The sequence below is a fragment of the Aquarana catesbeiana genome, linkage group LG06 (assembly GCF_042186555.1).
Source record: "Aquarana catesbeiana isolate 2022-GZ linkage group LG06, ASM4218655v1, whole genome shotgun sequence".
Lineage (NCBI taxonomy): Eukaryota > Metazoa > Chordata > Amphibia > Anura > Ranidae > Aquarana > Aquarana catesbeiana.
Genome location: NC_133329.1, coordinates 174721147 through 174735384, shown reverse-complemented (window position 1 = coordinate 174735384; position 14238 = coordinate 174721147). Strand labels below are relative to the sequence as shown.

The 14238-nt window shown below is 42.0% G+C and overlaps 1 protein-coding gene across 3 annotated transcripts in view; it reads right to left on the bottom strand.

Moving 5' to 3' along the window:
- Positions 1-14238, bottom strand: part of LOC141101800 (myosin-11) — a 208667-nt gene that overhangs the window by 38242 nt on the left and 156187 nt on the right. For all 3 annotated transcript variants that reach the window (XM_073591142.1, XM_073591143.1, XM_073591145.1), the window contains 7 exons: positions 13717-13877; positions 12449-12557; positions 10636-10767; positions 9813-10019; positions 8924-9061; positions 3029-3152; positions 600-771 (listed from right to left, as the gene is read on the bottom strand). In XM_073591142.1, coding sequence (XP_073447243.1) covers positions 600-771; positions 3029-3152; positions 8924-9061; positions 9813-10019; positions 10636-10767; positions 12449-12557; positions 13717-13877 — 1043 coding nt within the window. The remainder of the gene's footprint in view (positions 1-599; positions 772-3028; positions 3153-8923; positions 9062-9812; positions 10020-10635; positions 10768-12448; positions 12558-13716; positions 13878-14238) is intronic.

Below are 14238 nucleotides of genomic sequence, written 5' to 3'. Positions count from 1 at the left end.
TAAGGCATATGCAGGTTTTACTATAGCAGTCAGCTGCCTTAGACAGGAGCAGAGGAGCTATAGTAAAACCTGCATATGCCTTATCATTATAAGGCACACGTGAGTGGATTGAAGTTTGCCTGTGTACCTTGGTATCCTAACTATTGCACAATGATTGTTTTTTTCTCTTATCTGCCTGTTAAATGAGATCTGTTTATGATTCTCACATTGGTTGTGAACAGAATCAAAAGAAACAGTGTTTTTAAACAGCTTTGCTAGTGGGACCAGATCAAAGCTTTATACCAATCGGATTCTACACTTGTATAATTGAACCTTCTGAATACATCCCTATATATTTATTTTTATGTTGATTTTTTATGTGGATTTTTTTACACATTTTGTGGCACTAATTTTTTATATTTTACACTATTTTGATTGCTGGATTTTTTAGGAAATTTTACTCACCACTGGATTTATTTGAGTATTTATATTTATTTATTTATTTTTATTCATATATATTCATTTTTATACACATTGTGAAGCGCTTCAAATATCATTATTTATATATTTTGTAATTTGCCACTCTGTAAATATGCACATTCTTTATTATTTAATTTTACCTGGCAAGGGCAGCCTGTAATTCCTCTTCCTTTTTGGCCAGCTGCTGTTTGAGCTCAGCAATCTGTGCCTGTAGTTCTGCTATTTGTTCATTGAGATCACTAGCTTCACCTTCCAGCTTTCTCTTTGTTTTCTCCAATTCTTGCCTGCTTTTCTCTTCTTTCTTTAGACGAACTAGAAGAGAAAATAGGTTTTACACATGCACAAATGAAAAGCTAAGGTTACCAGATTTTTAAAATGAAATCTGGGAACACCCTACAGACTATGCCCTCTTTTTACCATACCCATAAAACATGCTCTCATTTTTAGTCACAATCACAACATCATGCTGTCATTTTTAAACATACGATTGGTCACAGACTTCCAGAACAAAAGGCAGATGTTCAAGGTATGAAGACAAAAAAAATAATCAAATGAAAGGCACCAAGATATGCATGCATAGTTTTGAGGGATGTCTTGACGGTATGAAGAAGAAAACGTGGTGCTCACTGAATGCTTGGAGGCATGGCCAATAAAGTGAGTGTTGCTTCACGGTGCATGGCTTGAAGTGTGGGAGTAAATTAAGCCCTAGCATTTGTGGTATTATCACTGTAAAAATATAACTGTTTCTCACCTGTATGTGCACTTGAAACAACACAGTTGAGTACTGTCCATGATACTTTTTTATTTGAACAGTTACATTTTCAGGAGAAGCTTTTAAGATGTTCCTTTTTTTTTCTTGGTCTAGGTATTGCTTGGACTGAGAAGAAGGCAACAACCTGAAATCTTGTTCTGAAAATGTAACTAATTCAACTAAAAAAGTATCCCAAACAGTATTCAACTATGTTGTAGCATCCATGAGAAACTTGGCATCCACCCTTATTCACAGTGCAGGTGTCAGTAGTATTAAATGTGGAGTTTGGAGTCAGTAGGATGTAACACAGAGTTTGTAAGGAAGGATTCTGGGATAAGGAGAAAGAAATACAGAGCAGAGGTCAGTACTATGTAACACAGAGGTCAGTAATATGTAAAAAAGTTCAAAAGTCAGTAGTAATTAATGGAGAGTTCAGAGGTCTGTAGTAAATAATGCAGAGTTCACAGATTAGTTGTATGTAATGCAGTGTGTACAGGTCAGGAGTGAGTAATGTGTAGTTTAAAGGCTAGTAGTAAGTATTGTAGAGTTTATAGGGCAGTTGTAAATTCAGAGTTCAGAGGTTAATAGTAAGTAAAGAACGCTACATTTTTGTTCTATATTTTTTTCTCCTAACCTCAAAAAAATGTTCTTGCCAGACATACAGCACACTGAAGCATGCACTTTAAAACTTTTGTAGCCTCACTCTTCTATTACATTACATGTAAACAATATTTGGGCAGGTACCTCAACACGCAACCCGCATACTCTAGAGCACATGTACCAAACACGAGGCCCGCATGCCAAATCCGGCCCACCATGCCATTTCATGTGGTCCTTGCACCCAGGGCTTTTAAAAAATTATTTATTCTTAAATTATTTTATTATTAAATTATTTTTTCTGGCCAATCAAATGAATTAACATCCAAGCACTTGATGCTTGTAAACACGCCTAAATACTTGTAAAAGTGTAGACACTTTTACAAGCATCAGGTGTTTTTTCTGCAAAAATGAGGTGTGCATGAGGCCTAAAAGTGGCTTTTCTGAAGTCCCTTTTGCCTGAGCAAAAAACAAAAAAAAAAACAAATAATCTAAAACTGCACATTATATGGAAATTGAACAACCAAGTTGAATTCAAACCGTAAATCCAGACGTAACATTTTTTTTTGAGCGTGAGAAAGGTTTTTAATGCTGACTGTATCTTCAGTGGAGAGAGATTTACCCTCTCTTCTTGCTCTATTGACAAGTGGTCACAGTGAGGGAAAAATCTACTCAACGCAGGTATGCAGGCAGCAAAACACTCTTTTTTTTTAGTTGGACAGAGTAGAGTTAAAATCCTCTTTAAATTTTATTACTGTCTGTACCCTCATTAGGTAATGATTTATCCTCACTCCCTATCATGGTCCATCCCTTTCCCACTCTTATCAAAGGTAAAAAAAAAAAAATTTGCAGGAATTAGACATAAGTCCAATATGGCAGACTCTCACAGGTATATGAACATGCCAATTATGAAACCTCAGCCACGACACCCTGTTATAATAAACATAAAGCTGGCAATTACACAACACTTATTGGCTCTCAAAATTAAAAAAATACAAGCCTCATTTCAAGTTACAAATGGTTTTCATGACAAATACATGGTCACAATATTTTCATGAATTCTATTTCAGTATTTCCTATTTATTAATACGACTAATTTGGATCTGTTCTTCCTATACTGATTGATACAGAAGATCCTTCTCCAAATTTATAAATGACTAGTACCCCTATCTGCATATATTTCTCACTCAAATCACTGATAAAGCAAAAGTTTTGTCATACCCTCCAGTTCTGAGATCATAGATTCATGTTTGTTTTTTAATTTAGTCAGATTCTTTGCCTTTTCTTCTTCTTCTGCTAGGTTAGAGGTAAGGTCATTTACTCTCTCCTCAAGCACTTTTCTTTCCTGTTTTTAAAAAAAAGATAAAAATCATGTTTTTTTAACTTCCAATTATTTTCTATTACTGCCAAAAAATGATTTGCCTATATTTTTATCAGCATGTCTATGGGGGCAGATGTGTAGAAAAATGTGTAGATGTGTAGAAAAAGAAAACCTGTGTAGAAAAGGAAAACCAATGCTAATGGTGACCATTTGTACTGCAGCATGTGTTTGTGCAATACAGTGCCTATTAAGTGCCCGCTTAGAGATGAATGGTAAAGTGGTTAGCACTTCTACCTTGCAGTACTAGGGTTGTTGGTTCAAATTCCAACCAGAACACTATCCCCATGGAGTTTGCATGTTCTCTCTATGCTTATGTGGGTTTCCTCCCACACTACAAAGACATGCTTATAGGGTATTTGGCTCCTGTCTAAATTGTCCCTGGCATGATTTAGGGACCTTACATTGTAAGCTCCTTGAGAGCAGAGACTGATGTGAATGTATGATATATGTGTAAAGCCGGCAGAAGCAGCCAGGATTCTGCTGAGAGAGGAGAAGAGGCGCCCGGTGGATGCTGAAGGGATAACCCCCAACTGTCCCAGGTTGCTGGCAATCTCTGCTCTCCCCCTCCTCAATATAGAGACCGATGGCACAAATTTCAGGCCAGCTTCATCCTCCGCCTTCCGCTCCTGCTCCTGTTTTCTGCCTCTCAGCGACTCCCCTGTAAGGAATCCTGCAGCTCTGCATGTTTTAGTTTGGAGAGATATCTTTTTTGTGTGCGAGCGCCAGGCACCCAGGGCATATGCCCCACATTTGCTGATTGGTCCCCCGGGTCCCTGCGCCACAACCGCTCGCATTGATTTTTGTTCCAGTCTGAGGCGCCTTTTTTCCCATCTGTCAGAACTGTATCATAGAGCCGAGTGAAGTACTGATAAACTCCTTCTTGGCTCTGTGCTACAGTCCCAACAGTTGAAGCTGTCAGCGGCACTGTGCTGAAGAAAAAAAAAGCATAGAAATACCAAACAGAATGGTACCTGCTGCATTCTATATTTCTAAGAGGTGAGAGAGCTGGGGGGCAGCATTGGTGAGAGAGCTGGGGGGTATAGGTGAGAGAGCTTGGGGGGCATTAGTGAGGGAGTTGGGGGGGAATTAGTGAGAGCTGGGGGGTTATTAGTGAGAGAGCTGCGGGGTAGCATTAGTGAGAGAGCTGGGGGCATTAGTGAAAGAGCTTGGGGGGTAGCATTAGTGAGAGAGCTGGGGGGTAGCATTAGTGAGAGAGCTGAGGGCATTAATGAGAAAGCTGGGAGGGCATTAGTGAGAGAGCTGGGGGGCATTAGTGAGAGATGGGGTGGGCATTGGTAAGAGAGCTGGGGGTAGCATTAGTGAGAGAGCTGGGGGCATTAGTGAGAGAGCTGGGGGTAGCATTGGTAAGAGAGCTGGGGGCATCAGTGAGAGAGCTTGGGGGCTAACATTAGTGAGAGATCTTTTAGGGGGCATTAGTGAGAGAGCTGGGGGTAGCATTAGTGAGAGAGCTGGGGGGGCAGTCTTGGTGAGAGAGCTGTGGGGGGTATTAGTGAAAGAGCTGGGGGCATTAGTGAGAGAGCTGGGGGGCATTAGTGAGAGCTGGGGGGCATTAGTGAGAGAGCACGGGGGTAGCATTAGTGAGAGAGCTGGGGTAGCTTTAGTGTGAGAGATGGGGGCATTAGTGAGAGTTGGGGGGCATTAGTGAGAGAGCTGGGGGGCATTAGTGAGAGAGCTGGGGGGTAGCATTAGTGAGAGAGCTGGGGGGATATTAGTAAGAGAGCTGGGGGTACCATTATTGAGAGCTGGGGGGGCATTAGTGAGAGAGCTGGGGGGTAGCATTAGTGAAAGAGCTGGGTGGGCATTAGTAAGAGAGCTGGGGGTAGCATTAGTGAGAGAGCTGGGGGAACATTAGTGAGAGAGCTGGGGGTAGCATTGGTGAGAGAGCTGGTGGGGCATTAGTGAAAGAGCTGGGGGGTAGCATTGGTGAGAGAGATGGGGGTAGAATTGGTGAGAGAGCTGAGGGGGCATTAGTGAAAGAGCTGGGGTTGCATTGTTGAGAGAGCTGGGGGTAGCATCTGTGAGAGATCTGGGGGGGAGCATTAGTTCATTAATGAGAGAGCTAGGGGCATTTGTGAGACCTGGGGAGCATTTGTAAGAGGTGAGAGAGCTGGGGGGGCATTTTTGAGAGATGGGGCATTTGTAAGAGAGCTGAGGGGGGGCTTTTGTGAGAGGTGAGAGAGCTGGGGGGCATTTGTGAGAGATGAGAGAGCTGGGGGCATCAGTGAGAGAGCTTGGGGGCTAACATTAGTGAGAGATCTTTTAGGGGGCATTAGTGAGAGAGCTGGGGGTAGCATTAGTGAGAGAGCTGGGGGGGCAGCATTGGGGAGAGAGCTGTGGGGGTATTAGTGAGAGAGCTGGGGGCATTAGTGAGAGAGCTGGGGGCATTAGTGAGAGCTGGGGGGCATTAGTGAGAGAGCACGGGGGTAGCATTAGTGAGAGAGCTGGGGTAGCTTTAGTGTGAGAGATGGGGGCATTAGTGAGAGTTGGGGGGCATTAGTGAGAGAGCTGGGGGGCATTAGTGAGAGAGCTGGGGGGTAGCATTAGTGAGAGAGCTGGGGGCATTAGTGAGAGAGCTGGGGGGATATTAGTGAGAGAGCTGGGGGTACCATTATTGAGAGCTGGGGGGGCATTAGTGAGAGAGCTGGGGGGTAGCATTAGTGAAAGAGCTTGGGTGGGCATTAGTGAGAGAGCTGGGGGGTAGCATTAGTGAGAGAGCTGGGGGGACATTAGTGAGAGAGCTGGGGGTAGCATTGGTGAGAGAGCTGGTGGGGCATTAGTGAAAGATCTGGGGGGTAGCATTGGTGAGAGAGATGGGAGTAGAATTGGTGAGAGAACTGAGGGGGCATTAGTGAAAGAGCTGGGGTTGCATTGTTGAGAGAGCTGGGGGTAGCATCGGTGAGAGATCTGGGGGGGCATTAGTTCATTAGTGAGAGAGCTGGGGGCATTTGTGAGACCTGGATGAGCATTTGTAAGAGGTGAGAGAGCTGGGGGGCATTTTTGAGAGATGGGGCATTTGTAAGAGAGCTGAGGGGGGGCTTTTGTGAGAGGTGAGAGAGCTGGGGGGCATTTGTGAGAGATGAGAGAGCTGGGACGCATTTACAATCCTGGCATACCCGTGTATATGTGCATACCCCTGTATGATCCTGATAAAATGTGATCATGAGGGCATTTCAGAGCGGGACAACTGGTGGCGAGTAACTCTTAAGGCCTGGCGAGTAGCTCAGGGGACATTAGTGAGAGAGCTGGGGGGGCATTAGTGAGAGAGCTGGGGGGTAGCATTGGTGAGAGAGCTGGTGGGTAGCATTAGTGAGAGAGCTGGGTAGCATTAGTGAGAGAGCTGGGGGGCATTAGTGAGAGAGCTGGGGGCCATTAGTGAGAGAGCTGTGGGTAGCATTAGTGAGAGATCTGGGGGGGCATTAGTGAGAGAGCTGGGGGGTAGCATTAGTGAGAGAGCTGGGGGAGCATTAGTGAGAGAGCTGGGGGGTAGCATTGGTGAGAGAGCTGGGGGGGCTTTGGTGAAAGAGTTGGGGGTAGCATTAGTGAGAGAGTTGGGGGATTAGTTAAATAGTGAGGGAGCTGGGAAGGGCATTAGTGAGAGATCTGGGGGGGCATTAGTGAGAGAGCTGGGGGAACATTTGTAAGAGGTTAGAGAGCTGGGGGGAATTTTTGAGTGGTGGGGGGTCTACAAGTTCCGCTCATGCATGCTAATGTTCAAGAGATGTTTTATGGACGACCTTCACACCAACGGATAGAATATCGTTTGTTCACAAACGATACGACACAATTTTTCCATTTTTTCAATCAGTCTGTTTCATTTACAATATCGATATTAGTTGCTGGCCATCAACGAGTAGAAAATCGGCCGATCGGCAGAACGGAAATTTTCGCCTGATTTCCTTATTGTGTATTCCTGCCATAACTCTTAAAGGGTTTGTTAACCCATCTACACAAGTTTATGCCAGCCCCTCTATTAGAGGCTGGCATAGCACATTATATAATTCGTTTTAAAAATGAGCGCTGTAAATACCTAATATCAACTGTCTTCAGGCCGGTCCCATCACTTGCGGCTGCTTTCCAGCTACGATACATGTCTTCTGAGGGAGGGGCCGTGATCTCCCTCTGACGTCAGCCTGGGAGATCACGTGGCCGCTTGTCTCCTCTGCAGAAGCAATGTATCGTAGCTGCAAAGCGGCCGCGAGTCACATGACCGGCCTGAAGAGAGCTGATATTAGGTATTTACAGCGCTCGTTTTTTAAAACAAATGACACAGTATGCTATGCCAGCCTCTAATATAGAGGCTGTCAGTGAAAATTTAGCAAATGTATTTTACAAGAATAGTGGCGGCGGGGCCGGGTCGGAGACAGACACAGCGGAGAATGACAGGCAGGAAGGAGGGGGGAGAGAGGAGATCGGAGCAGGGCAGCCTATCACAGAGGGAGGCACTTTGACCACGGTGATCAGGGTGGAGCTGCCCTGGTTATCATGGTCTGATTAGAGAGGGCATACAGGAAATGGTAGGTTTAGGGTTTTTTTTTTTTTACAGTTTAGAGGGGGGCAGATTACATAGGACAAGCGCAGTGCTGTGTAATCTCCTTTAAGGGACCAGAATCAGCATTTTATTGGGGGGGGGGGGGTTAACAAACGCTTTAAGGCCTCGCGAGTAGCTGAGCCCTGGTGTAAAGCATTGCAAAAATTTTCAGCCCTATATAAGTACATATATAACATAAAAACACATACATCATACATTTTTCACATATATGAAATGTTTATAATTTTTATTCTTGAATGTCCTTCTCCCTACTTTGTGTAACACACACAGGGGCTTATTTACTAAAGCTGAAAAGTGCAAAATCAAGCTCACTTCTGCATAAAAATCAATCAGATTCTAACCTCAGCTTGTGCTATTAAGCTTTGGCAATAAAACCTGGAAGCAGATTGGTTTCAATGCAGAAGTGAGCTTGATTTTGCACTCGCCGGCTTTAGTAAATAAACCCCACAGTAATGCACAAAATGTAAGATTTTTTGTGCATATAGATGCGATAAAAGCCCTTAAGGAAAATGCACAGTTGCTCCCAATCCTTGAAAGAAAACTGGGAGGATCTGTTTTCTGCAATAGAAAGAAAAAGATGTGCTGCCCCTGTCTGGTAGAACTTTCTGGGTTAAAGGAGAAGTCCAGCCTGAGCTTTTTAGGCTGGGCTTCTCCTAAAGGTCACAGGAGTGCAATTTGTTTTGCACTCCTGTGACCTGTTTTCAGCGGAGAGCGGTCTGAAGTCCGCTCTCCGCTGATGTCACTGCCATCAGTCAATGCACCGCGTCATCCCGACTTCCCAAGTCTGGATCCACCAGTTGCCTTGATTGATAGCAGTCTCAGCATCTCAGCGAGACGCTGAGACGGCCTCTCCCCGCCCCTCCACAGCTCATCGCTCCAATGAGAGTGGAGAAGCAGACCAGGAACGATGCTGACTGATAGTCAGCATCGTTCTGCTCGGGGAGGAGTGAGAACCGAGCCATCGGCGATGTTCGGTGGCTCGGTTCTCAGTGCAGAGATGCGGGGGGACAGCTGCAGCATCGGTTTGATGTTCCATCCACCGAGGTAAGTATGATTAGCAAAAACAGAACAAACCCATACATCTCTTTTAAACACAATAATTTTTCTTGTTGGCCTTGGCATCCAGAAGCCTTCTTCCATTTTTCCAGTGTAGTAAGGGCTCTACCTTAGTTAATTTGTTGTTATGGTCATCCATTAAAAGAACATCATCTTCCAATTTCTTGATCTTGGCCTCTGCTGTCACTTTCTCTAGTTGCAGCTTCTGTCTGGCTGCTTCCTCTTCCTCCAGCTGCTCCTCCAGGTCCTAACAAAAAGCATACAAAGTCATGGCACAGATCCTGAAAATTTCTAGGGTATGAAAACTGTGCTAAATTAAAGTTGAACCAGCCTTATCTTCAGTCTTGCACAATTGCACAGGTTCCTCTCCTGTACCAAAGTTAGCTTACTCTAGTTTCACTCCACACCATGTGTTTCTTAGAGTGTGCAGTAGAAGCTACAATCAGTCAGACAGAACCCACCTTATTTTCTGGCAGGAGGACAAACAACACCATCTAGAACTCTCCTCCCCCAGTATGACTGTCTCTGGCCCGGTCTTTAGCTTTTGGAGGTTGAACATGACATGTGGCATGTGGGCATTATCTAGGGTGGTCTACCAACCACCCATCAAGGCATTTTGATGTTTACTTAACTCTTCAAAAGAGGCAGCCCACTGGTTGCAACAGGACTAAGATTTTTCAGGAGGTGTAGTGAAACAGGGTGCTGTGATGTTTTCAGGAAACTACAGTATGCATAGCACCCTGCTGGCCCCTAACAACAACCATGATCTGCCTGCATTGCATAGAGTAGTACAAAAATCTAGATATTACATCACTGAGTATTAAGGTATGTAATGAAAAGAGTTTTTATAATGGGATTTTTAGCATGCTGATGAGGGGGAATGATGGAACCAAAGAAGGCAAAATATAAGCATATTTAAGTTTAGTTTTAAACATTTATTGTTGTCTATAGCAATCAAAGTAGGTCTTCTAATAGCAACATGGGAAGCTATGTTATACCTGCATCTGCTGCAGCATTTTTTTCTTCTCTGCTTGCAGTTGCTGGCCACGTTCTTCTTCCTCTTCTATCCTGGCTTCCATTTCATGAAGAATCTCCTCCAGTTCTTGCTTCTTAGCTTGTAAACGTATCCTCATCTCTTCTGCTTCAGCATACAGCTCTGTTTCAGCTTGAAGTTGCTCTTGGAGGACATTCTTCTCTTCTGTAATCTGATGGAACAAACAATAAGTGTATAAACACATAAGTGGTTCATATAGTGAACTTGGTGTGGAGTTATTCACTTTAAGGTCATATAAAGGACAAAGAGGCTCTCTTTATGTCTGAAGTGAAAGAAATTTAACCTCCAAATATGGAAAGGCTTCTTAACAGTAACAGCTGTGAAAATGTGGAATAGACTCCCTCAAGACCTAGTTATGGCCAGCTTAGTAGATCATTAAAAAAAAAGACCTGAGTTATTTCCTAAATGTACACAATTTACCTTGATACTAATATTTATAGGTAATAACACCAGGAGTAGTTTATCCAGGGAATATCCGTTTGGCTCCTGGGGGATCATTTTTCCCCCCACTGGAGCTAATTGGATATTTATGATTTATTGGGGTTTCTTTTGCCTTCCTCTGGATCAACTGTGGGTATAGGATAGTGCATGTGGAGGTTTTCTATTGATATGAGTGTGTTTTTTTTCCCATTATTTGATCTAGATGGGCTTGACAACTTATCTTGGAACTCGACTGCAAGATATACAATTAGAATTCAATGATAACAATGAAACTGGCAAAAAAATTTGATAGGTTGAGCTAGAGAGAAGTGTTTGCGTCTCTATACCTGCACATGTTTCATGTGTAGTTCCTTCAATTCAAGCTCTGTTTTGTGGTATTTCTCAGTGACTTGTTTAAGCTCGTCATCTTTAGCTTGCATTTCTTCTTCTTGACGGGTCACTTGCAAAAGAGGCTTCACCTGAAAGAAGAATGACAGTCAGTGAAGGGTGGAACAAAAATATATTGTAATGTATTGTTTGGTATATTTATGCATAAATCAAAACTAAGTAACAACTTTACACCTCAGAGGTACCTTGCTAAATAAGAGTGTAAATACGAACTTCACTGGTCAACAAAGAGAAAGATTTATACAGATGACTCAAAGAGCATGCAAAACCTAAGTGGCGGGATACAAAATTTTAGCAAGGTGGTATCAGGTTCATAGGACTATACATAATTTGTTCCAGCTTTCTGCTCCACTGTGTTGGAGATGTCGAGAAGAGGAGGGCTCCATGCTCCGTGTTTTCTGGCCTTGTATGGGTCCCTGGGACTTCTGGGCACAAGTTAAATACTGGATTTTTAGGTTGACGGATGTTCAAATGCCAAATGATCCTTCTGCCTTCCTTTTGCACTTAGCCCCAATGGCAAAGAAGCGCAACAAGTGTTTCCTACTGATACACCTGCTCAATGCAGTTAACACCTGTATTCCACTATACTGGAAACAACCTGTGCTCCTCCCATTAGTCTGTGGTTCGCCAAGATCAATGAAATTAAACAAATGGAGGAATTCAAACCCCCACAAATCACAGGTAAGATAGTTTCTGTAAAACATGGTTCTATTGAACTGAATTTACCTGTTCACCTGAATATCGAGACATTCTGGGCTCTCAATTGTGAACTACTGAACCAAACCCCCTGGAGATGCAGCAAACACCATTTGGGATATGTCTGTCTCCGTCGGGTCTCGACCCATGATGCACACACTCTTGCTGCTTCCCTCTCCCCACCTTTATCTTTTTTCACTGGACACCTTCGACACACCTGACAACCAGGTACTAGGTTGAGACTGTGGAGTTGATTTACTAAAACTGGAGAGTGCAAAAACTGGTGCAGCTGTGCATAGAAACCAATCAACTTTTAACTTCTAACTTCAGCTTGTTCAATGAAGCTTTGATAAAAAAACTGGAAGCTTATTGGTTTCTCTACAGAGCTGCACCAGATTTTGCCATCTTCAGTTTTAGTAAATCAACCCCTGTGTTTCATTAGCATATCTAAACTACAGGCTTTTTACCTGACTAGTATGGATTACCACTGCCCGATGGGTGCTTTATTGCTACTGTGTATGTAATAATGATAACTACGTTGTATATATAAACATTTATAGCAGGCAGTGATGTCACTGGAGCATGCAAACAGTGCTCTGAATAGACGGCACACTGAAGTATGCTGTCCCTAGGGGGACAGCATTTTAGCATCGCTAGGGGGGCTCCATTTTAGGGTAAGTCTGTCATAACGTGCTAGTATGCAGTGCATATTAGCACATTATGACTTAAACCACCTGGGGGGCCTACATTTTTTTTTATTGTCAGAGTTTTCTACAGCTTTAACACTTTTGGAAATTTTTTAACATTCTTGTAGAAGCCAATATGTAGCTAAGGAATTGACATTCAAACACATTTTGTGTCTGTGCTCACCCCCTTCATTACAATTCTATCCCATGGATTCTTTTGGAGTTTGGGGCTGCAGGCAGTCTGCCTTTATTATAGTCTGCCAAAGGGTCACATGCAGGATACAACTGTTATTACATACATGAATGAAAAGCAGTAAATCTGTGAGATGGGCATTTATACATATAAAGTTGTTTCTTTCGGCACACTTACCTTAGTGAATAGTCTCCACCACTGCCAGTTTCTCAACTTTAGATAAGCAGCACAGTTTCTCTGGATGACTCTCATAGCAGTCAGCTGCTGTTGTCTTTTTGCAAATGCCCTATAAAAGCAAAAGGTGTATGTACAATTCAATTGCATACAACATTTTGTTTCAAAGACTTTAGGGTTCAGAATTATTGGGACATATCATTTTCAGGAAAAACATATTTACAGTCATTGGTGTTGGGGATTCATAGAGACTTTAGTTTTAAGCAAACCCTTCCCTGCTCTATCCAAAATAAAATAAAGTTTTGGTTTGAGCAGGTCTTTAAAAAAGAATATAAATATGCCTAGAAAATCTTGGAATATGAGAGAGCTATTAAAAATGTTGGTCTCTCTGGGACTATAACATTTCATGTTTGTATTTGTGCTTGGTCCTTAAATACAGATAAACGAGTGGAGCAATCACTAATCATAATTACATATTTGTATATACGAGTCCTGGACTTTACGTGGGTTTAACATTTTTTTTAGCAAGCTTTACACATGCCTATGTAAATTAACTAATGTGAAACCTCCAGCCCTTCACATTTGACTGGTCCCTGGAGCAGAAATATACTTCTGATTTTTACCTTCCCTTTAATTTAAACAGCCGTTTTTCATGAATGTTAGTCTTCGGATAAGTGTGTCCTATTAAGCAATCAAAACTAACTTAATAGTATTATATATCATATCTGAAAATCTGGGCAATGCATATATAATAAACTACATGGGTTATATAAAAAAAAAAAAATTTAGCTAAATTTTCAGTGCTAGAGAAAGCATTATCTTTTTGGTAAAAACCTGTATTAGTCCTGATACCTGCTGGAGAGCAGGGTCCTCTTATTAGAAGTGTCAGGAATGTGGGTCTTTAGCTTGACCATATTATATGAGTGGTGGCAGTCTGTGTGTACGTTTTCTTATGTGTGGTCGGGGGGCTTGTTTTCTCAGAATTATTGGCCAGTCGGATAGTAAATCTTTTAAAATCAAAACTTTGCATTTCTCACGTTGTCTTCTTCCTGATAGTAAAATTCACAGAACCCTAATTAAAAGCCAGCAGAATTGTGCAGTAGAAATGAAAGGTAAGAGCATTAAGTTACCTCTGCACTAGTAACTAGAAAAGCTCATAAGGGCTTTCCCTATTTTTTTCTAAAAGTAAAAAGCTCCTTATAACATTAGTTTCCTGCTAAAGTATAGCAGATTACATGTAATGCAAAAAAACATATCGCAGTGTCACTCACTTTCTTGCAAGGTAACCACGGCTTTGAGCTTGGAATGCAATAATAATATCTGTTATCTTTAAGTCTCTTTCTTCTTCCAGGTGGGCGAGGACACCTGTCCTAAAGAATATCTTACTTTGACCAATCCTGAATAAATTAGTGTCAAGCTCTAAAGCTTTCATCTAAAAAGAAAGACATTTCACATACATTGTAAAACAGCATTTTTTCATTAGAATATATCAATCACTGACCTATCAAACAAAACATTAAGATATTTCAGTGTGGCAATATACTAAAAGTGATTCAGGAAAATACATAATACAGTTATTCTGAGAGAATCACTCATGAAGATCGCATTACTTTATATGTAAAGACAGCAAACTTTTATTGCAAAAAATAATTACAAAACGCCTCACAATATACAACATATGAAATCTGTTATACACAATTCTTTATTAATAATCACAAAAAAGAACAAATGTATTATTGTATCATATGATAAATATATGATTTATGCAGTTCATCTTGCCACTGCATAAATTT